General features: G+C 40.0%; 1 protein-coding gene across 1 annotated transcript in view; it reads right to left on the minus strand.

Annotated features, from left to right (window-relative positions):
* Positions 1-735: 735 nt before the first annotated feature.
* Positions 736-25,214, minus strand: part of PREX2 (phosphatidylinositol-3,4,5-trisphosphate dependent Rac exchange factor 2) — a gene marked incomplete at its 5' end in the record, with an annotated part of 281,798 nt that continues 257,319 nt past the window's right edge. The window contains 3 exons of the mRNA XM_082675204.1: positions 736-1,253; positions 7,333-7,400; positions 20,985-21,087. Coding sequence (XP_082531330.1) covers positions 1,208-1,253; positions 7,333-7,400; positions 20,985-21,087 — 217 coding nt within the window. The 3' untranslated portion in view covers positions 736-1,207. The remainder of the gene's footprint in view (positions 1,254-7,332; positions 7,401-20,984; positions 21,088-25,214) is intronic.

Raw genomic sequence — 25,214 nt, forward strand, 5'->3', positions numbered from 1 at the left:
TATATACTTTAGTTGTGAAAAGCATTTCACATAAGCAATTAATCTAAATCCACCTAAGTATCACAATCACAGTAAGGGCATAATTGTTTTGAAAATTACAGATTTAAAATCAATATTACTATATTCATTATGCTAAAAAAAATGTTATTTTATCAATGTAGAAAGGATAAACATTATGTAAACTTTAGCATGAAAATAGAATACACCTTGTACTTTCATAAATTATCAAGGTCTCTAACAGTCCTTTTAAAGTTCAACAAATAAAGCTTTATTTTCTCATCTTATATATATATTACCTTGATAGAAAAACATTCAGCATGGTGTATTCTTTTAGGAGTCTGACATCTCATATGAAAGCCTTTAATAAAATAAGAGCTTTAGGTATCTTTCAAATTTAAAGGTTGACTTTTTAAATAAGCTTATTTTTCCCTCCTTCACCCTAGTCTTCCTTCCAACCCTCCCCCATCCCTGCCTCTCCCCATCTCCTGGACACCTACGGCACAGCATCAGGACGCATCGCCCAAGGAAGCCACGCCCACTTCAGAGGGCAAGGACAGCATGGTTCCCTGGAACTGTCCACGAGCATAAAGGGTCCCTGAAAGCAGCTGGAAGAAGGTCTTGCTGGAGACCTCAATGAGCTCTCTTCTCCTCTACTGAGAAACACTCCCTTAGAAAGAGTAAAGGATGCTCTTCACCTTTCACCCGCAAGCTACTTTCTCAGATGCAAGTGGGAGACAGAAAACCTAAGACACCCAGTCTCTATTGTCCGTCACATTTCTGTGTGATGATCTGGAAAGCGTGACCACATTTCTTCAATAACAGACTTCTTCAAACGGAAATATCCAACATAACGTGCTCCATTTGGAGAAGAGGAAAGAAAACACAATAATTTTACTAAATGGGAAAGGAGGCACAATGGTTAACGTTTTATCTCTGATATTTTTTTATGTAATCTCCAGGGATGGATCATTCACGTTAACACACATGAAAGATCGGTTTGTGAAGCTGAGTTGTCTGAATGGACTTCCATCCATTTCCAGCACAAATATCTAAGTGTAAGCTGAACATTAGTTATTTACACCATGATGAAAGACCAAGAGAAGAAAATCCATTTTTTTATGTTGAGTGGAGAACGTTTAGCCAGCACATCCTTTGTCTAGTCCAGTGTTCAGAAGCTTCTGCTTGCCTGGTCCCTTGGAGAGTCTCCTCATTCTTCTCCAGCTGGGGGAGGAGGCTCGCACAGCTTGTACAGCCTACAAAAGGCATGGGAAGGTGTGACAACAGCCCGGCATATTGACATTGCTTGACATGTTTTTATTTGTTTAACAAATACATTGACAATAATTTCTTGGTTTGGGAGTCAGTCACGATCATGTCACCAATTTCACTAAAAACTGCCTGTGCGTTAGCAAACTCCAAAATTCCGGTTCTGTTATTACAAAACACCAACATCTCTTTGCACATCTAGATGCCTATTGATGCTGCCGTTTTTACACCAGCTGCTTCTGTTGCAGTGCTGCCAACCCAGGCTGCTCACCTTGCTGGTAGCAAAAGTGACTCTCCGAATTCTAGGAGATAATTACCATCATGTCTATCACGATTATCTTGTAGCAAGACAGCATCTACCTCTTACGGGTTACTGATTTTCTGACTTGTCTTAGAAATTTGCTTCCTTCTGTGCCATCCTGGGGGCGCTGGCAGCTGGTCATGGCTAGGCTGATGTGGCACAGTCATGAGGCCTGAATATCAAGGCACGATTAGCTGGTGTTTCCTAAGGAATACCTGTCCAGCTCTGCCCACACTGTCACTCATCTGCCAATAGAATCAGGTGGAGATTCAAGTGGACTAAGGAATCCATAGGAACTGGCAGAGATACTCCAAGATGCTCTCTCTTTGCATCGCAGGTCTAGTGTTTTGAAACCATACAGCATGAAGGCAAAGCTCAGGGGACTGAACTAGTAGGATTATACAAGTTCTAGTGGTCCACGTTTTTCTGAATGGTTGAATCCTAACTCCAGAACTCAAATAAAGGGGGATATAACCACTGCAACAGTAATACCCAGGGCACACCCACTATTAAGGCAGAACCTGAGAGAATACAAGCTGATCTAAGGTGGCTGGTTGTAAGCCTGTAGTCCTCAGGAATGCCCACGGCCACGCTGGTCCTACTTCAGAGCTTTGTCTGATGATCTAAAAATTTAAGGTGCAGATTTCAACTTTGCTCCATTTTAAAAGCACTCCAAACCCAGGACTTGCTGCGGTGACTCACTCTTTTACAGATGAAATTGAACACACTTTAAATGAGTTGTTGACAAATGTATCAAATTATAAATTTCCTCTCCCTTCAACATTTAATCCCATGGTCATTCGAAATCAAAGGGGAGAGAATGAAAAGGATTTAATATCGAGTTAGAAACCTTGTTAACAAAATGAACTTTCCTACTCTGGAAACACAGAGAAGTTACCACCTTTGGAGTCTGGAAGGTGGTTAATACTGTACATGTCATCTCCATGGAAGAAAATGAACGCTGAAATGAGGACATCTCACATCAGAAAACTTATTTCATCCTTCCCGGAGAAAAGAATACATTAAACTGAGCTGATATTCTTAAAAGCTGCTCTTGCAGCTGAAGGTTATGGTGTTGCTTCAAATTGCGTTCCCAGTGCTGGAATAATAGAATGATGGGAAAGTTCTTTTCCTCTTTTATTTCTATCATTTTATTTCCCTGAAAGTGCTGCTTAATGAGTGAAAAGGCACAGTGGACTTACGTAGAACAGGAACAGTCAGCTGGGTGGCAAATGTCCTATGCCTTGAGATCTGGGCTAAGACGTCACTTTCCATTACCTTGCACTGCATGTTTTCACACAGCGTAACTAATGCCACTGGGTAGAGCAGTCTTTGCAATATCTGTCTCGCAAATTGGAGAAAAGGCTACGCCCTGTGATCACCTAATAAAGTAATAGCTCTGGGTACCGCAGAGCTGGGCAGATGCAGCTTTTGGGGAGGCTTCTTGGAAGTAACTCAGGGTTATCTGAGTTCAGACACATCTGTCACGGAAATGGTGGGGCTTCGGGAATTGAGCACAGGCAGATGAAGTTTGTAAGTCAAATGTGATAGGTACGAGTTGGACTTTTGCTCTCTGCTGAGGCATCTGCTTTTTGTCAGCTAAAGAGTTAGGTCACGGGAGTACTTTGCCCAGCATTTTGGAGCGCCTGCCGTATTCACATCCCACTCGTGCACATCGGGCCCTGCACAAAAAACGTGTTTCTGGGTCCACTTTCTCCTTTTCCTGTTGGGCTCAGGCAGCCATCCTGGAGCTGGTATTTCGAGCCCAAATTTAAGTCTGCAGAGAACAGAACTTTCCAACTTCAGTCTATAGATCATGCCCTTCATCTTTCTACATGGCACAAATAAAACCCGTGTTAAAGGAGACCACAAAGTGAATGCCTCTATTCAAGGCTAAATTATCAATAACACTCTGACCCAAGGCAATTCTCCCAATTTAACAGAGGGCAAAAACTGTCTCAGAGAAGATAAATAACCTGACTAAATAAGGTCACCTGGCAGGAACGGGACCCCAAATCATTTTTTTCACTTGTAACCACTACAATATGCTGTCTCCCAAGTATGTAAATAAAGGAAATCAAATTTTCATTACACAAGTAGTTTCCAAAGTGCGTAATGCAATAGAAAATAAGACCAGTGCGCCGTTACATCTGGAATGTCATATTTGGTTCTTGGTGAAGATATGTTTATTGTTCTGGCCAGTCAATATATGCTAGTTACAAGGAGGAGGAACCTCATTTGTATCAAAAACATCTCCACATGGATGCCCAGCTGCACTTTACTGCCATCCCACCAAGTCAAGCTCATCATCTTTCCCACGCACGCTCTTTCTCCTCCATCTACTATCTCAGTGACTAGAACCTTTCACCATTGTCATCCAAGCAAGAGATTTGGTGGTCCTCCTAGAGTCTTCCTTTTCACTAGCCTCCTACATCCAATTAGTGTCCAAAGCATCTGCTGCCTTCAGTCTTAGTTGTCCCCAAATGGCTCCTCCTAATGTTGCCAGACATAAATTCTAAAATCCAAATCTTCCAGAAAGATTGTTTATTAATGGCTCCTTATTGTCTTCAAGTTAAAATCAAGACTCTTCAATATCTTGCACAAGTCCCTTCCTGATCCAGCCCCTGCCTATGTCTCCAGCCTCACCCTGCATCATTCTTAAATCACATTCAACCGTCAGTCATAGAGATCTAGGTGTAGTTCTCAGAACGGGACGTGTTCTCTAGGCATTGGTGTCACGGCATCAGCTGAGGAAGACATTGATTACCATGCTGACTGGGGAAGGAATACTCTGCAACCTCTCCCCTCCATCCTTAGGCTGAGTTATGTGCCCCTTCTCTGTGTTCCCATGGCAATCTGTGCCATTCCTGTGATGGTTCTTTTTTTTAAATTGAAGTACAGTTGCTTTACAGTACTGTGTTAGTTTAAGGTGTAGAGCACAGTGATTCAGTATTTTTGTGGATTTATTCCATTATAGGTTATTACAAGATAACGGGTGTAGTTCCCTGTGCTATACAATAAATCCTTGTTGTTTATCTATTTTATATATAGTATTTGTATCTATTATCCTGTATGTCTAATTTGTCCCTCCCTCTTCCCTCTCCTCTTTGGTAGCCACAAGTTTGTTTTCTATGTCTGCGAGTCTCATTCTGTTTTATATACATATTCATTTGTATTATTTTTTAGATTCCACATATAAGTGATATCACATAGTCTTTGTCTTTCTCTGTATGACTAATTTCACTCAGCATAATATTCTCTAGGTCCACCCACATGGTTGCAAATGGCAGAATTTCATTCTTTTTTATGGCTGAGTAATATTCCAGTGTGTGTGTGTGTGTGTGTGTGTGTGTGTGTGTGTGTATACACACACACACACATATACCACATCTTCTTAAGTCAGTTTGTCTGTTGATGGGCATGGGTTGATTCCATGTCTTGCTATTGTAAACACTGCTGCTATGAACATTGGGGTGCATATATCTTTTCGAATTAGTGTTTTCGTTTTTTCCAGATACATGCCCAGCAGTGAAATTGCTGGATCATATGGTAGTTCAACTTTAGTTTTTTAAGGAACCTCCATACTGTTTTTCATAGTGGCTGCACTGTCATGGTTCTTATCACACACACACACTGTATACTAGTTTCATTTTATTCAGTTGTTGCTCTATGACACCTCACTGACTGGTAGAGGGGATTATGTCTTTATCCTTAGCCTTTATCGAAGTGCCTGATATCTACCAACACACAGCAGAAATTCAATATATGTTTGCTGAGTGAATTTTTTAAAAATGAAAGGCAGTGAATGGAGAAAGGAAAACTATAATAGAGATTCGTTGGGGATATGAGTCAAATACTGTCAGTCAGAGACAGCAAACTTTATCTCCATGAAGATGTTTCCAGAAACATTACCCGAGTCTTGCCTTGGTGGGCCTGGCCTTGAGAGACAGATGTGTTCTTCACTTTGCTCTCTTTGGGACAGGAGTCCTGGTTGCCAGATGGGAGGGATAGATGCTCTGTGGTTCTTAGCATCCTCTCTGCACCCTCACAGAGTGTTTCTCACTTTCTCCCTCTTCTTGTGGCTGTGTTTCACTCATCCCTCTTTAACTGAAAGTTCCTTGAGGGCCGGAACGATTTCTGTCTCATGCTTACATTCTCCATGGGGCACAGCAGAAGCTTTTCATTTCTTAGGTCCTCTAGAAATGTTTGTAGAATGAATGAAGGCATAACTAAAATTGAAAAATTACTCTAGATTTCTCTCTCAGGGCTGTTACCCCCTTGTAAAATATGGCAACTTTAGAACTGGCAGGTTTTATTGTGTTTCAAGTGTTTGAAACGCAACCCAATAAAAAACAAAGTGAGCTCATCAGTTTCTTTTCTCACGTTGAGCTTGCACATTGGTTTATTGATCAGGATGCTTACGTCTCATCCCCACTGTTTATTAGTGTTTATAAGCTCCAGCTAAGAAGACCTCGCTGAGCCATTATATTGTTTTCTTATTGGAATTTTAAAGCTTCACTGGGTTTATTACCCAAATATACCATGACTGCTAAGGTGCTGGAGAGAGAATGCCTATGTGAAATGATTCTTAGCAACAGAAAGTCTTAGATTCTAATCTCATCAACTATGAAAGATAACATTAGCAAGACTTGAGGATTAAAGACAGTTAGGAGCCGGCACTGAAAATCAATGCGATTAGAATATGAGCACTCCATCTACTTTCAGGGGGAAAATGTTTTCCCTTTTTGCAAGTACTTTCACGGCCCACATAGTTTTTCAGAATGAAATAGAACTTCATAAGTGCTGCAGTCATCAATCTCACTCTGGTAGTTGCTTTGTAAATAGAAACAAAGAGTGTCTCATCTGTGACAGTGCTTGGATGGGGCTACTTTTTGTTAAAATGCAAATGTAGAAAAACAACCAAATGTAAAAGAAATTATTTAACTTTGCCCTACTTCAAGATAGACGGCTGCCTACACAAATGTCACCAGGGAAGTCAAATCTTTGACGGCTGTTCCCATGTTTATTTATTTTAAAGGTGGATTACAGTCCTTTCTTATGATGATACATGCACTGTGAACATCTGGTAGAATAACGAACCAAAAGCTCTTGCATTCATTCATTCATGCATTCTTGAAATCAGTTCAAATATTCTATGTTGGCACAAAAAGAATATTCCCTGCCTCTAAAGCATTCTTATTCAGGTTAGGCAGAGAGACATGGAACGATACACTGCAACACATCAAGGCTATAATGGATCAATATACAAGATGCTAAAGGAACACAGAGAGGAAGAAAACTCAACCAAAGCTTCAAGGAGAAAATGGTCCCTAAGTTGGGTTTTGCGCTTATGTAGCAGTTTTTCATACAGACACAGATGGGACAGGTGATCATGCCAGAGGGAACAGCACATGCGATCAGAGAAGTATAAATGGCAATGGCATCTTGGTGGTTGGGCACAGTTGGAATACAGATTTCAGTAGTGCTTGTGTGGAGTTTTGTTTTTGAATTCAGGAAGGAACTTGAAAAATAGAATCATGTTGATAATGTTACCTCTAAGTTTGCTTCACCTAAAATTTCATTTAATCTGAGAGCATTTAAGCCTAATCACGTTTTGCCACCGAATGCTTACAAGGCTGACTTCCATGAGTATATTCAGTACTACACTGGGTGTATCCTGGGGTCGTTGCATTAGCTGTAAGTGACGCTGTCTGGGAAATGGTGGCAAGTCCTCTGGGAAAGAGTAGACATGGGGAATCACTCACCTCGGAGCAGACTGTGGGGTCCGGTCCCTGACTCCCAAATTCTTTGCTGTGTTCTGAACCCTTGCTCCCTGAAAGAAGTAAGGACAGTCACTTTTAGCTCTACATTGTGTTAGCAACCGTTTAACATGCCATTAACATGTGAGTGTAGAGTACTGACTGCAACAACATATTCGTATTTAACATCAAGAGAGACTGGATGAGGAGAAAGAAATCATCATCTGAGCATTGTCAGAAGTAATGCTTTTAAGAACCAAAATACACTGATGTATTGTTTCAAAGGATTGATACTTATTTCAAAAGCCATCTAAATCATTTCAAAGTAAGGTAAAATGACAGCTTCCTGTTCACTATCTCATCTATGTCTTTATTCAATATTTAAGCAATTAATTTTTAAGACACTGAAACCAGGAAAGGAGCAGACTAGAAATACCTGCTCTGTGTCCCCACTTTCCTGGAACAGAAATCACAGTTCTATCATATGCATACAGCCTGTTTTGTCCTTAGCTGAATATTCAGCTATTTTAAACTTCATAGTATTTATCAAGAAAATCTTTCCTTAAACAGTTTAAAGCAATTTCTGGATGAGGCATATGCATGTGGATCTCTGAAATGTAAGAATTCTGCCTCAAAGTTTATAGTACAAAGATAAAATGCTTTAGCAATGTAAAAGTCTTTGCAAATCTGTCAAGTTCATAAATATTCATTGTTCAGTTCCTAAGGGGAATGAGTTACTACATAGAAGCAAACACCAGGGTTTGGGGCTGAGTATAAATGGAGGAGAGTGGTTTAAAAAACCCAAAACTCTCTCCCTGCTACTAAATGCTGATGGATGGGAAGGGAAGAAAGAAAAGGAGAAAAGAAAGAAAGAAAAAGAAAAGAGTATATTCTCTCAAGATGGACCAAATAAAGGAAAGCAAATAGGGAAAAGGGGGTGTGTATGGCAAAAAAACAGATGGGAAGAAATTTAGGAACTGCAATTATGAAGTTAAAAAACCCTCTTTATTTTGAAGTAATTTTAGACTTAGAGAAAAGTTTACAAGCAGAACAGAGAGGTCACATACTTTACCCACCAGGTAAACTCCCTCTAATTTTAACCCTTCACTTAATCACAGTATGATGATCAAAACCAGGAAATGCTATTAGCTAAGCTGCATGTCTTATTCACATTTCCCCATTTCCCTCCACTAATGTCCTCCTTTTCTATCCCAGAATCCAATCCAGGATCCCACACTGCATTTTGTCTTTGTATCTTCATGGTCTCCTCCAATCTGGGACAATTCCTCAGGCTTCCTTGGTCTTTCATGACCTTAATACTGGGCATGAGTACTGGTCATTGTTTTGCAGAATGTCTCTCATTTTGGGTTTGCCAGATGTCTCCTTATGATTAGATAGAAGATCTGTATTTTGGGCAAGAAAATCACAGAAGTGATGCTGTATCTTCTTAGTGCATCATATCACTGAGGCGGATCATCATCATATCATATAATGTCCAGATGTCTTGTCACCAGTGACATTAGCTCTCATCACTTGGGTAAGGTTGTGTCCACCAGATTTTTCCACTGTAAATCACCAGCTTTCTTTTTGTACTTAATAAATCTGTTGTGAGAGAAACTGTGAGACTATGCCCACATCCTGCTTCTCTTCAAACTTGTGCTCACTGATTTTAGCCTCTATTGGTGCCTCTTGCCCGCATCAATACCACTGTAGTGTTTGTGAACTGGAATGCTTCTGTAAAGAAGACTTATCCCTTCTCCCCAAACTATTTATGTATTCAAGTATTTATTTAAATCAGTATGGATTCATGGCTATTTATTTTACCCTATGATTATAATCCAACATTTTTATTATTAGTAACATTTTGTTCAAATTGCTCCAGTTTTGGACGCCGGGAGCTCCTTCAGTTTGCTTCTCGTGTCCTGTTCATAGAACCACCATCATTTTTGAGTACCTGTTTATTTTCTGGAACCTCAAGATGCTCCAGGCTTATCTTTCCTGTCTCAGCTGGGAATTAACCTCTTCACCAAGAATCCCTGGCTCTTTTTTTTTTTTGAATAGATCTTTATTGGAGAATAATTGCTTCACAGTATGGTGTTGGTTTCTGTTGCACACCAAAGTGAAACAGCTGTATGCATACATATGTCTCCATGTGCCCTCCCTCTTGAGCCTCCCTCCCACCCTCCCTATCCCACCCCTCTAGGTCATCGCAAAGCACCGAGCTGCTCTCCCTGTGCTATGCGGCTGCTTCCCACTAGCTATCTATTTTACATTCGGTAGTGTATATATGTCGATGCTACTCTCACTTTGCCGCAGCTTGTCCCTCCCACCTCGTGTCCTCAAGTTCATTCTCTATGTCTACATCTTTATTCCTGCCCTGCAACTAGGTTCATCAGTACCATTTTTTTTCTTTAGATTCCATATATATACGTTAGCAAATGGTATTTGTTTTTCTTTTTCTGACTTACTTCACTCTGTATGAAAGGCTCTAGAGCCATCCACATCACTACAAATAACTCAATCTCATTTCTTTTTATGGCTGAGTAATGTTCCTTTGTATGTATGTGCCACATCTTCTTTATCCATTCATCTGTCGATGGACACTTAGGTTGCTTCCGTGTCCTGGCTATTGTAAATAGTGCTACAATGAACACTGTGGTACATGTCTCTTTTTGAATTATGGTTTTCTCACGGTATATGCCCAGTAGTGGGATTGCTGGGTCATATGGTAGTTCTATTTTTAGTTTTTTAAGGAACCTCCATACTGTTTTCCATAGTGGTTGTATCAATTTACATTCCCACCAACAGTGCAAGAGGGTTCCCTTTTCACCACACCCTTTCCAGCATTTATTATTTTTAGATTTTTTCATAATGGCCATTCTGACCAGTGTGAGGTGATACCTCATCGTAGTTTTGATTTGCATTTCTCTAATGATTAGTGATGTTGAGCATCTTTTCATGTGCCTCTTGGCCAACTGTATGTCTTCCTTGGTGAAATGTCTATTTAGGTCTTTTGCCCATTTTTTAATTGGATTTTTTGTTTTTTTGATATTGAGCTCCATGAGCTGCCTGTATATTTTGGAGATTAATCCTTTGTCTGTTGTTTCATTTGCATATATTTTCTCCCATTCTGATGGTTGTCTTTTTGTCCTGTTTATGGTTTCCTTTGCTGTGTAAAAGCTTTTAAGTTTAAATAAGTCCCATTTGTTTACTTTTGCTTTTATTTCCATTACTCTAGGAGGTGGGTCAAAAAAGATCTTGCTGTGGTTTATGTAAAAGAGTGTTTTTCCTATGTTTTCCTCTAAGAGTTGTATAGTGTCTGACCTTACATTTAGGTCTTTAATCCATTTGGAGTTTACTTTTTGGATGGTGTTAGGTAGTGTTCTAATTTCATTCTTTTATATGTAGCTGTCCAGTTTTCCCAGCACCACTTACTGAAGAGACTGTCTTTTCTCCATTGTATGTTCTTGCCTCCTTTGTCATAAATTAGGTACCCACATGTGCATGGGTTTATCTCTGGGCATTCTATCCTGTTCCATAGATCTATATTTCTGTTTTTTGTGCCAACCATACTGTCTTGATTACTGTAGCTTTGTGGTATAGTTTGAAGTTGGGGAGCCTGATTTCTCCAACTCCATTTTTCTTTCTCAAGATTGCTTTGGCTATTTGGGGTCTTTTGTGTTTCCATATGAATTGTAAAATTTTTTGTTCTAATTCTGTGAAGAATGCATTGGTAGTTTGATAGGGATTGCACTGAATCCATAGATCGCTTTGGGTAGTAGAGTCATTTTCACAATATTGATTCTTCCAATCCAAGAACATGGTATATTTCTCCATCTGTTTATGTCATCTTTCATCAGTGTTTTATAGTTTTCTAAGTACAAGTATTTTGCCTCCTTAGGCAGGTTTATTCCTAGGTATTTTATTCTTTTTGCTGCAATGGTAAATAGGAGTGTTTCCTTAATTTCTCTTTCTGATTTTTCGTTGTTGGTATATAGGAATGCCAGAGACTTCTGTGCATTAATTTTGTATCCTGTAACCTTACCAAATTCATTGATTAGTTCTAGTAGTTTTCTGGTGGTATGTTTAGGATTTTCTGTGTATAGTATCATGTCATCTGCAAACAGTGACAGCTTTACTTCTTTTCCAATTTATATTCCTTTTATTTCTTTTTCTTCTCTGATTGCCGTGGCTAGGACTTCCAAATTTATGTTGAATAAGAGTGCTGAGAGTGGACATCCTTGTCTTGTTCCTGACCTTAGTGGAAATGCTTTCAGTTTTTCACCATTGAGTATAATGCTTGCTGTGGCTTTGTCATATGTGGCCTTTATTATGTTGAGGTAGGTTCCCTCTATGCCCATTTTCTGAAGAATTTTTATTATAAATGGGTGTGAATTTTGTCAAAAGCGTTTTCTGCATCTACTGAGATGATCATATGGTTTTTATTCCTTAATTTGTTAATATGGTGTATCACATTGATTGATTTGCATATATTGAAGAATCCTTGCATCCCTGGGATAAATCCCACTTGATCATGGTGTATGATCCTTTTAATGTGCTATTGGATTCTGTTTACTAGTATTTTGTTCAGGATTTTTGCAACTATGTTCATCAGTGATATTGGTCTATAGCTTTCTCTTTTTTGTGATATCTTTTTCTGGTTTTGGTATCAAGGTGATTCTGGCTTCGTAGAATGAATTTGGGAGTGTTTCTCCCTCTGCAATTTTTTGGAAGAGTTTGAGAAGGATCAGTGTTAGCTCTTCTCTAAATGTTTGATAGAATTCGCCTGTGAAGCCATCTGGTCCTGGACTTTTGTTTGTTGGAAGATTTTAAATTACAGTTTCAATTTCAGTGCTTGTGATAGGTCTGTTTATATTTTCTAATTCTTCCTGGTTCAGTCTTGGAAAATTGTACCTTTCCAAGAATTTGTCCATTTCTTCATGCTTGTCCATTTTACTGGCATAGAGTTGCTTGTAGTAGTCTCTTATAATCTTTTGTATTTCTGTGGTGTCAGTTGTGATTTCTCCTTTCTCATTTCTAATTTTATTGATTTGTGTCCTCTCCCTTTTTTTCTTGATGAGTCTGGTTAAGGGTTTATCAATTTTGTTTATCTTCTCAGAGAACCTGCTTTTAGTTTTATTGATCTTTGCTATTGTTTTCTTCATTTGTATTTCATTTATTTCTGATCTTTATGATTTCTTTCCTCCTACAGACTTTGGGTTTTCCTTGTTCTTCTTTCTCTAGTTGTTTTAAGTGTAGGGTTAGATTGTTTATTTGAGATTTTTCTTGTTTCTTGAGGTGGGATTGAATTGCTATAAACTTCCCTCTTAGAACTGCTTCTGCTGCGTCCCACAGGTTTTGGGTCATCGTGTTTTCATTGTCATTTGTTTCTATGTATTTTTAAATTTCTTCTTTGATTTCTTCAGTGATCTCTTGATTATTTAGTAGCACACTGTTTAGCCTCCATGTATTTGTGTTTTTTTTACAGTTTTTTCCTGTAATTGATTTCCAATCTCATAGTGTTGTGGTCAGAAAAGATGCTTGATACGATTTCAATTTTCTTAAATTTTCTGAGGCTTGATTTGTGACCCAAGATGTGATCTATCCTGGAGAATGTTCCATGTGCAGTTGAAAAGAAAGTGTATTCTGCCACTTTTGGGTGGAATGTTCTGTAAATATCAATTAAATCTATCTGGTCTTTTGTGTCCTTTAAAGCTTGTGTTTCCTTATTTATTTTCATTTTGGATGATCTGTCTTTTGGTGTAAGTGGGGTGTTAAAGTCCCCTACTATTATTGTGTTACTGTCAATTTCTCCTTTTATGGTTGTTAGCATTTGTCTTATGTACTGAGGTGCTCCTATGTTGGGTGCGTAAACATTTATAATTGTTATATCTGCTTCTTGGATTGATCCTTCGATCATTATGTAGTGTCCCTCCTTATCTCTTGTATCAGTCTTTATTTTAAAGTCTATTTTATCTGATATGAGTATTGCTACTCCAGCTTTCTTTTGATTTCCATTTTCATGCAATATCTTTTTCCATCTCTTCACTTTCAGTCTGGATGTGTCCCTAGGTCTGAACTGGGTCTCTTTTAGACAGCATATACATGGGTCTTCTTTTTGTATCCATTCAGCCAGTCTGTGTCTTTTTGTTGGGGCATTTAATCCATTTACATTCAAGGTTATTACCAATATGCATGTTCCTATTACCATCTTCTTAATTGTTTTGGGTTTGTTTTTGTGGGTCTTTTTCTTCTGTTGTGTTTCCCCCCCAGAGAACTTTCTTTAGCATTTGTTGTAAAGCTGGTTTGGTGGTGCTGAATTCTCTTAGCTTTTGCTTGCCCTAAAAGCTTTTGATTTCTCCATCAAATCTGAATGAGATCCTTGGTGGGTAGAGTAATCATGGTTGTAGCTTCTTTCATCACTTTAAGTATATCCTGCCACTCCCTTCTGGCCTGCAGAGTTTCTGCTGAAAACTCAGCTGATAACTTTATGGGCATTCCTTTGTATGTTATTTTTTGTTTTTCCCTTGCTGCTTTTAATATTTTTTCTTTGAATTTAATTTTTTGTTAGTTTGATTAATATGTATCTTGGTGTGTTTTTCCTAGGGTTTATCTTGTATGGGACTCTCTGTGCTTCCTGGACTTGGGTGACTATTTCCTTTCCCATGGTAGGGATGTTTTCGGCTATAATCTCTTCAAATATTTTCTCAGACACTTTCTTTTTCTCTTCTTCTTCTGGGACCCCTATAATTCGAATGTTGGTGCATTTAGTGTAGTCCCAGAGGTCTCTGAGATTGTCTTCAATTCTTTTCTTTTTTTTTTTTTCTTTATTTTGCTCCTTGGCAGTTATTTCCACCATTGTGTCTTCCAGCTCACTTATTCGTTCTTCTGCCTCAGTTATTCTGTTATTGATTCCTTCCAGTGTATTTTTCATTTCAATTATTGTGTTGTTCATCTCTGTTTGTTTATTCTTTAGTTCTTCTAGATCTTTGTTAAACATTTCTTGTATTTTCTCAATGTGTGTCTCCATTCTATTTCTGAGATTCTGGATTATCTTTACTGTCATTACTCTGAATTCTTTTTCAGGTAGATTGCCTAGTTCCTCTTCATTTATTTGGTCTTGTAGGTTTTTACCTTGCTCCTTCATCTGTGACATATCTTTTTGCCGTCTCATTTTTTTTTTATGAGTGGAATTGTGTTCCTGTCTTACTGGTTGTTTTGCCTGAGGCTTCCAACACTGGAGTTTGTAGGCTATTGGATAGAGCTGGGTCTTGGTGATGAGAGGAGGACCTCTGTGAAGCCTCACTCCGATGAATATTCTGTGGGGTCTGAGGTTCTCTGTTAATCCAGTGGTTTGGACTCAGAGCTCTCACTGCAAGAGCTTCAGCCCCACCCCCAGCTCATGAACCAAGATCCCGCAAGCCACATGGGATGGCAAAAAAATAAAAAAAGTAACAATAACAAAGTAAAAAGTAAAATTAGACTAGGAAACTAACAGATATGTTAGAATGAATCTAAAAATAAAAATATAGATGAATCAACAACTGGAACGTACAACAGTACCACAATAATAACAAAAGAGGGGGAGGGAAAAGAAAAAAAAAGGGGGGGGAAGGCCTTGGCTGTGGAGGGCGGGGTCTAAGCAAAGGTGAGGTTTGGGTGGTGGGTGGGGCGTATACTTAAAAGACCTTCCAGGCTGGAAAAGGCCCTGGGGGCTGTGGGGGGGTGGGGCTTAGGCTCAAGAAACAGAAGCGGCCAGGCGTGCCCCCCACCCCTGGTCTCAGAGGGCTGGGGACCTCACCTTGGAGCCTAGCAGGCTCCCTGGGCCCGAATGGATGGGGTAAACGCCCTCCGTTCTTCTCCCGCTCCTCCTGGAGGGCACCTCCTGTGTGCCTCTCCTTATCTCCCCGACCTCAGAGGCACCGATCCTGTCTGGCCTCCACTCTTCTTCCCCCTTTATTCCCCCCACATCCTACTGGTTCATTTGGGGGTTCCTCCTGTCTCCTCGGGCCTCAGGGTCTCCCACCAATGGCTAGCAGGCACCCTAGTTGTGGGGAGACGCTAACTCGGCGTCTTCTCACACCGCCCGAATCCCTGGCTCTTTTTTTTTTTTTTTTTGCGGTACACGGGCCTGTCACTGTTGTGGCCTCTCCCGTTGTGGAGCACAGGCTCCGGACACGCAGGCTCAGCGGCCATGGCTCACGGGCCCAGCCACTCCGTGGCATGTGGGATCTTCCCAGACCGGGGCACGAACCCGTGTTCCCTGCATCGGCAGGCAGACTCTCAACCACTGCACCACCAGGGAAGGCCTTCCCTGGCTCTTTTTAATGGAGAATGATATTTAGAACTCAAGATCTGGACAGTGGGTATGCCCATTACTACTACTGGTGTGTAACTGCTTCTAGGTCTTCTCAGTGGGCTGAGCTAGTTGATTAGTGTAAACGTACTCAAACATCTATATTTCCTTCTACATCTATCTAGATCTCTGTGTGTATGTGTCCATGCATTCAAGCTGATACTTCCAGTTCCAATCCAGTACCCCAGGGTTCATTCTAAATTCCAGGCTTCTCCCTTTCCTTATTTGTAACTTCGTTCTCAGACAGTAAGAAACCTGACTCTCAGTATTCACAATATACTGACTTATTTGTTCAGTCCTACCAAAGACATTAACTAGTTTTAGAATCTCTAAATCGTATCCCTGTGAGAAACAGAGTTACCAACTGGAATATGGTATTTTTGTATAATTATTTTTGTCTTTAGTCTCATGATCTTCCATTAAATAATTTCTAGAAAGATTTTTGCTTAAAAGATTTCAAATAAAATTGAAGCTCATCATGCTGAACACATCTGCTGGTATACTCCATTTGGAATTCAGCCATATAATTCTTCTTATACTCGATGTGCCAGCGACTTGCATTTTTATACCTTGCTCATGGTCTCCCTCTACTAAACACCCTCTCTGTCCTTTTCCCTACATGTCTGTGTCACATTTATCCTCCAAGGCCCAAATCAATTATTGGTTGGTCATTCACTACATTAGGTACTGTTTTAAATGCATTCAGTATTCAAGCCTGAAAACAACAGTATGAAGCAAGCATTATACCATTATTATCTTTGTCTTAATAATGAGGAAACGAAGCAACAGAGAAGCTAAGAGTCTTGCCTCAAATCACACAGACAGTAAACACTAGAGCTGGGATTCAAGCTGAGGGTGCGTGGCCCTAGAATCTGTGCTCTTGGCTACTATTACATATTTACTTTCTGCATGAAGCCTTTTTCTAGTTCTCCTAGGTAGAACTAATTCATTGCCTAAACATCACTTAGCATTTCCTCTATACTGGGTATTAATGTAGAAACCAGTGATACCATCATGATATACACTCGGTGTCCCAGCCATTCAGGGGCTCACAGTCTACTCGTTTACTTGTTCCCTGTTTTACGTCCTCATGCACTGAGGTTGTGCACCCCGGAGAGCACTTGCCTGTGGGTGCACCATGATGATTTGCCCACACATGTCCGCCATGAGGCTGGGCAAGAAGCTGATCGTCCTTGGTCTTTGTCCTTAGTGCTCAGTATAAAGCCCTGATACTGGAGGTCAGGAGACAGAATTCTTCAGAATCCAAATTTTTATTTAAAAGGTCAGAAAAGAATTTGGGGTAGACTTCTACCCAAAAATACTTAGAACATATAATTTAGAGGATAGGAGACTTTAAGCTTATAATGTAAATTAGAGCTTCTACCTCAAACCATTTGTTTTTGTTTTTTTTTTTTTGGCCACACTGCGCGGCATGCAGGATCTTAGTTCCCCAACCAGGGATCAAACCCGTGCCTCCTGCATTGGGAGCGTGGAGTTTTAACCACTGGACCTCCAGGGAAGTCCTCAAACCATTTACTAATCATATCAGTTGGTTATGTAAAAATGCTGCCTAGGATCATTATAATCATTACCCACAAATTGCACGGGCATACTACCTTTCCCTTCTTTTATCTTTGCTTCTAACTCAACCAGATAATTAAAACAACTCTATTGGGCTTCCCTGGTGGCGCAGTGGTTGAGAGTCCGCCTGCCAATGCAGGGCACGCAGGTTCGTGCCCCGGTCCGGGAAGATCCCACATGCTGCGGAGCGGCTGGGCCCGTGAGCCATGGCCGCTGAGCCTGTGTGTCCGGAGCCTGTGCTCCGCAACGGGAGAGGCCACAGCAGTGAGAGGCCCGCGTACCACAAACAAACAAACAAACAAAAATAAACAACTCTATTAAAACTACATACATGAAATCTGTTCATGAAAACTATACAGTTGGCCACCATATCTGTGGGCTTTGCATCTGCAGATTCCATCAACTGTGTCATGGATCCACAGTTGGATGAATCCGTGGATGTGAATCCATGGACTCAAAACCCATGGATATGGGGGGCCAACTGTATTCATTGCGCTCCTCCACCATTTTTTGTAAAGGACTTAAGCATCCAAGGACTTGTTATCTGTAGGGGCTCCTGGAACCAAACCGTGGCAGATATGGAGGGAGGTCTACACTGCCATTAGAAATAAGAACAGTAAATCATGCTGAAAAGCTCCTTGTTCTTCAAAAAGAAACTAAAGATCTTAGAAAATATTATTCATTAACCAGGTAAGCATTCTAACCATTCTGTCTCTGGAAAGCTGGATCTAAACGATTAAAAGACAGAAGGGTCAGAAAAGTTAGATTTTGGATTCACACTTGTGTTCGAACTACTCAGATCCCACGTGGGTAAGAGGTGGCTTGTAGACTGGATCCCAGCCATTAATCCCACTGCCTGTAACTGCTGAATACTTGAAAGAGGATTGGCCACAGAAGGAATATTGCAAAAATCTCCTCTGGGCACCAGTCCACCCCACTTTCTATGAAGAGAGGACCCAAGGCTCCATGATCTTTCACAAAGAAGGCAGAAATCAGGTCTTTGTCTGAGAACCACTTGTGTCATAACTTGGAGCAGAGAAACAAGCAACAAAGGTAGGAAGCTACCCATCCTAAATGGATTTATTAACAAAAACGAGGAGGAGGGAGTGATAAACACTGAAAAATACTGCAGTTTAGAAATCAACTTACAAACTTCCTAAGTTTTCAGTCTTTTAAAATTATACTTTATAAATATATGATATATATTAATATATACTAATTATATACTAATAATAACTAATAATCATTTATTGTTAATTAATATAGAAATAAATTTTAAAGAGGCTTGAACAACTTAAATAAGTCATTAAGGCCTAGGTAATATTGTTTTTACTTTTCCCATCTTTATTTTATCTATCTCAGTTTCCAGTTGTAAGAAGTTAAAGGTTTTGATTATTCAAATCCATGTAGTAAGAATGTATATGCAGCCAGCTCATAATGACCTCTTTACTGGATTATTCTTAAAAAGATCAATTATCGGGGCTTCCCTGGTGGCACAGTGGTTAAGAATCCGCCTCCCAATGCAGGGGACATGGGTTTGAGTCCCGGTCCGGGAAGATGCCACATACCGCGGAGCAACTAAGCCCATGCGCTGCAACTACTGAGCCCACGTCACACAACTACTGAAGCTCATGTGCCTAGAGCCCGTGCTCTGCAACAAGAGAGGTTGCCTCAATGAGAAGTCCACACAACTGCAATGAAGAGTAGCCCCCGCTCGACGCAACTAAAGAAAGCCCGCACAGAGCAACAAAGACCCAACACAACCATAAATAAGTAAATAAGTAAATAAATAAATAACTTTATTAAAAAAGAAAAAAAAAGATCAATTATCAGTCTCTTAGTCTTCCCTTGGAGAGGGCTCCTCCAAGTCTTACTGCAAACTCACTCTAACAGCAACAGAGTGAAACAGAAAGCTTAATCTCTTGCTGTATGTTTTAGCACCCAAATCCCAACCCTGATATGGATAATCACAAGTTTACTTTGATCTACTTTTTTAAAACCAAATTTGAATATCTACCCAAAAAATCCTTCCCAAACCTGCTGGCATTTGCATCTGTATTTGCCCTTTTCCAGCCGAACCACACTGTGTCATGTGCTCCTCACGGATCTGACCTTTACTTAGCAAATCCCTCTTGGACCTTGTGAGATCTTGGTTTTCAATATTCAGCTCTGCAGTTCTCAACCCGAAGCACCAACATACATGTGCTTGCTCTACCTCATCTCTGCAGACCCCAGGCTGGGCACTGGCCTCACTCAGGACTGTTTCCATGAATTATTCTTTTGACTTGGTTGACATTCTGTAGTGTAATCTTGGGAGCAAATCTATAGGGATTTATATGTTTGCTTGAGAGTTATACATTAAGTCTTTAGTAAATAAAGCAGACATAATTACAAAAGCATATCTTAAAAATTAAGTCACTCACTATCACTGGATAATTCAAACCCAATCAGCAAGTAGAGAGATTTGTTAAATCAATTTTCTGAGGTAGCCCTAATAAAAGAAGAATAAAATATAAAATTGACGTCTTTTAACTTCTTTTGTCTCTCTACTGACTTGTGTTTTTTCTACTAGATTAAGCACATTTTCCTAATAATCGGTACATTGGAGGTTAGTGCATTTTTGTTAGCTTTTTAAAGAATCTTAAGGGTTCAAAACCAAACTACCACACTTAAAACACTACTGAGCTATTGTACAGAAAGTTCAGGGAATTCTCTGGTGGTCCAGTGGTCAGGACTCCGAGCTTTCACTGCTGAGGGCGCAGGTTCAATCCCTAGTCAGGGAACTAAGATCCCGCAAGCCATGGGGCACACCCAAAAAAAAAGAAAGTTCATTCACTTCGTAAGAGTGTATTCTCACCTATAAGTACTTCAGTGACCTAAAAATAGTCCAAAGGCAGCTCTTCATCTTCTGCAGGAAAATTTGAGGTACGTGCTTTATCTTCAGAATAAGGCACAAACTTCTTAGCATGGTGCGGAAGTCCCTTCAAGATCTCCAGAAGCAAGCAGGGTCCTCAACTCTGTCCTCTTCCCCCTTCCCCAGTCTATTCCCCAGCCTTCCTAAATCACCTGCCTTTCCCAGAAAATGTCACATGTCCTTCTTTTTTAAAATTTATTTATTTATTTATTTTTGGCTGCACTGGGTCTTCGTTGCTGTGCGCGGGCTTTCTCTAGTTGCGGTGCGTGGATTTCTCATTGCGGTGGCTTCTCTTGTTGCAGAGCATGGGCTCTAGAGTGCAGGCTCAGTAGTTGTGTCTCATGGGCTCTAGAGCGCAAGCTCAGTAGTTGTGGCGCACAGGCTTAGTTGCTCTGCAGCATGCGGGGGAGCTTCCCGGACCAAGGCTGGAACCCGTGTCCCCTGCATTGGCAGGTGGATTCTTAACCACTGCGCCACCAAGGAAACCCACATGTCCTTCTATCTTGTAGTTTACGCTGCCCCAAATCCACTCCTGTCCATTTGCCTGGCCACCTCCCTGTCTTCCATCAGGTTACCTCTTAGACTTCCCTTTTCTCAGGTTGTCTAAGCTTCTTGGAGAACCCTCAGAGAGATGCCTGCGTGGTCTTCTTCCCCGGGAATCAGTGTTTCTTGTTCACCACTCACTTTCTGAGCCTGGAAAAGTGCCTGCCACATCCAGGTACCTGTCAGACACCTGATAAATGAACCAAGGAACCTTCAAACCCAGGGCGTGAGAAACAACTTCCTAAAATGTGTTGTGAGACTCACCTGCTTCCGCATCACATCTGTAGCCTGCATGATGTAGCAAGGAGGCAGTCCGTGGCTTCTGGCCAGAATGATGGCCTGCTCCAGGGTCACGCTCAGGGTGCACCTGCGGGCAAAGGCAAGGGCAAGTCAGACTCCACCGGTTCCCGTTAAGCTCTTCAAGACATCTGGGGCTGCTAATGAAGGGTGGAACAGTATGCCTCCTGGGAGAAGTACTCATTTTTCCCTGGGTATCTCCCACGTACTCATGAGGTACCCATGTTAATAAACCTCTGTCGTTTTTCTCTTGGTCATCTGTCTTTTGTTACAGGAATCTCAACTGAGAAGTCAGAAGAGTAGAGGAAAAATTATTTTTCCTCTCCCACATGAATTTCAAAATCAAATAGCACCAGCCAAGTTCAAAACAACTGGACAATAGACCAGTGATTTTTCTACACAGAACACCTGTTTAAAAATAGATTACAGAGGTACACTGCTGGGGTCCTAAATTAAGTATTTAAGTTGAAAACAAACCCATAATGAACTCTGTTGAGGAGAGAGTTTATACACAGAAAATTAAGTAAGCAGAATTATAATAAATTTTATCGTCAGATATGAATCTTTACTGGTATTTCACGTCATTTAAAAGAAATGACTTACTAATATCTTTCATTCATGTTTACATATTCATAGTTAATAGAATTATACTGATTTATACCCAATATCTTAGAAAAAAGTGAAATTAATATTCACTAAGGTCAGAATTTTTTTTTTAAAAGTGTGTTTCTTGGACCCAATCCAAAAGACTAACATTTTGAAAAGGAAATTTTAATGAGTTATTCAGCAGTGTGGTGCCCAGAGCAGCCCCAAAGGAAATCCAGAATTCAGCACCCAAATTCAGTGATTGGTGAGCCTTGGTCCTCCTTCCTTTTAGGGCATTTCTTCCACATTTTTCTCTATAGCAACTCATAGGGAGCTAAGAACCCTCTACCTTTGATAATATTTTCAGGTGCTGGTCTCTGAATTGTTTTTTTAGGGGTACCTTCTGCATACATTCCATAAAAATGTTCGTTACTTTTTTTTAGATGTTTTGCCTAACATCTATATTAGTGGATTTTGTTTCACTTCATTTTTCAATTTATTAGTATTTTGATTGTTTTTTCTCCATTTTTGCAATGACCTCTCTGTGGTTCGGCATTTTACAAATGTATTTTTCTAGATCTGTTTAGTTTTTCCCTACAAATGAAAGTTCTACAGTGCAATTATATATGAGGAATGTCGAACTCATTTATCCCTGGTTGTGAGGCTGTACCACAGAAGCCCAGTACACCTGGCAGATTCAGACACTGATGACTTGCAGGAAAGAGAAACGGATTTAAAACATTACTGCTGTAATTTTAGAAAGAACCTGACAAAATGCAACTTTATTATTACAATAATTGCATTCTAAGGAGAAACACGATCAGTTCCATTGGCTGTTAAATGATGTGAAAAGCAGCTTCCTCGTTAACATTAACAGAGAACTCTTTAGAAAGCATTAAGAACACATATTCACATGGGCTAAAGTTTTATAATTAACTTCTAGTAGTATACGATGTTTATAAATATTTAATGTAGGAGTCTGACAATAATATAAAATTGTATATTACATGTACCTGCATGCGTATGCCAATGCAAGTCAAGAGCTATAACTGACAGTTCATGTTCAAAAAATATCAAATTTTTACAAAGCATTTAATTGTCAAGCTAACTCAACACACCATAACCTTTTTCTCCTCCTTAAGGTCTCCTCTAGTCCAATTTTAAGTCCTTACTGATCCTAACATTTTAATCAATAATGCTCATGACACCAGCTGAATGAAGCTAAGAAAAAAATCTTGATCTTTTTCTAATCATACTGAAATATGTCTCTGCTTCCTGATGAAGCCTCACTTGCCCTCATCAACTTAACAACAAACACTTACTCATTGTGAAGGACCTTTAACAGGAAGCCTGTAATTTTTATCCATTTTCTTAACCTTTTTAAACTGATTTATTTCTCTCTACTTCAAGCTGTAGTAAACAGCAGTACAGCAGCAAATTATCTGCCAGAGACTTTAAGAGATTTTACTGTAATCTCCTGATCCATCAACGTGGCCCGGAACATGCTCTCGGACAGGGTACCTCAAAGTGTCACAGCTTTAGAACCAATCACATGTACATCATCTAATAGAAAAATCTAGCTTAAAATGGATACATAAGTTTTATTTCACCAGCATATCAAGAGAAGATGGCTTCGTCTATACTTGCCTTTTTGTACTAACCATTGTGTATATTCCAATTAGGTCCCACCATTAATTTGAAATTTTTAAAAAGTGAAAAAATTTAAAAGAGACAGCCAGGTCAATGAGAGAAATATTGCCTATTCGATTCACCATTGATTTATCCAATGGAGGCCTAGTTTTTCCATCGCAGCATCACAGAGTTCCATTCTCCTAAATTAAGCACGTGGAAGAGCGCCAGCACTAAGCCCACAACTCTGCTTCCAACATATCATTACTCGCCTCATAGCTTTTTTTTTTTTTTTTGCGGTACGCAGGCCTCTCACTGTTGTGGCCTCTCCCGTTGCGGAGCACAGGCTCCGGACGCGCAGGCTCAGCGGCCATGGCTCACAGGCGCAGCCGCTCCGCGGCATGTGGGATCTTCCCAGACCGGGGCACAAACCCGTGTCCCCTGCATCGGCAGGCGGACTCTCAACCACTGCGCCACCAGGGAAGCCCGCACCTGGTTTTTTGATGGTGCATAAATGTATACTCAGAGTCAGGCTTTACAAGGGATCATTTGATTTTATAGGTACTTCTCTGATTACCAGTGAGACTGTTCTGCTAATTCTGGGCAAGAGAATGAAGGAAACAGACCAAAGGCCAGGAATCCTAAGCAAATCCCATTCCATACGAGATTTCTTATCTGACCTGAGAATTTCCTTTCTAGAACTATCTCTGTTCTCACATTAGGCAGTTAAATTAAAATTTAAATAAATCTACATTTTTACTCCGTCCTGGAAAATACGGGCTCTCAGTTGTTCAGCTCCTTCTAGCTGCAATATCATTTTAAAAATTTAGACAATTCTTTCTCTCGGAGTCACAAAAATGAAAAAGTAAAATAAAGGTCACAGTGTAGAATTTGTCCTTCATAAAAAGGCAAATATAACATATACACTGAGGAAAGTTGTTCCATGATTTTAGTAATAAGACATCCCAAGTAACAGCTCTGCTTAGGGTATACTCCTGAGAACGTGTACTTGACAGGGCTGCAAAATTATGCAGAAATTGTGCATTTCCTCATAGAAAGAAAAAAGGAAAGGGTCAATACACCTGTGCTTATAATGAATAAATCTTCTTGACATATTTCATATTAAAAATAGATCCCACATCACTCAGGGATTTAGCATAGTTTTAATATGATAAATGTAACCTGTGGCCAATGGGTCCAATTTAATTTGAAAAGCACTTGGATTTAGCAATGCTATGGAAGAGTCACAAAGAGGTAACTTTCTATTCATCCACTCATTCAACAAATATTTTTGAGTGTCTACTTTGTAACTACAAGCACCCTTAAGTGCTGGCAGAAGTAATTTACTTTCAAGCTAAAATCGTTGCGCTTCGGAGTCCCTTTTTCATAGGATCCCTAGCAACCTGTTCACATAGTCATAAGCTTTTACAAATTTGCAAGAGCCAAATGTTTTGACTGCAAATGGTTATGACTGCTGTCTTTTTATGTCCCAGCTTTCCTCTGTCACGTTCTGCAATGTTCCAATGGCCACAGTTCTTTCTGGAACTGAGCTAAAGGCAGTAGAATTAGGGATCCATTTAGGCTAGGTTTACTGGGACCTACGGATATGATGCACAGTCACTTATAGTTAGGTTATTACAATATCCTAGTGTAGGAATGGACTCCAGAGTATTCCCCCTGTGCATTGTACAGACTCACCCAAGGTTGAAGAGGACGTGCAGGGCCCAAGGCTGTAATGCAATGTGTTCATATCCCGGTGCACCCAGGACTCAGTGTGGTGCAGGAGAAACAAGGTTGGAATGTATAGAGCCAGACGCTACTCTGTGGAATATTCTTCCATACATTATGGTCCTCATGCTAAAGAACCTTCTGGAGGTTTTCATATTTGACAATTTTTAAACTTAAAATAATGTTGATGTTGGAATGTGTTGTCAATTCTTCCGTAAGATTATGATGTTATTAGATTATGATAATTACATGAAG

Source organism: Grampus griseus, assembly GCF_964374135.1.
Source record: "Grampus griseus genome assembly, chromosome: 17".
Taxonomy (NCBI): Eukaryota; Metazoa; Chordata; class Mammalia; order Artiodactyla; family Delphinidae; genus Grampus; species Grampus griseus.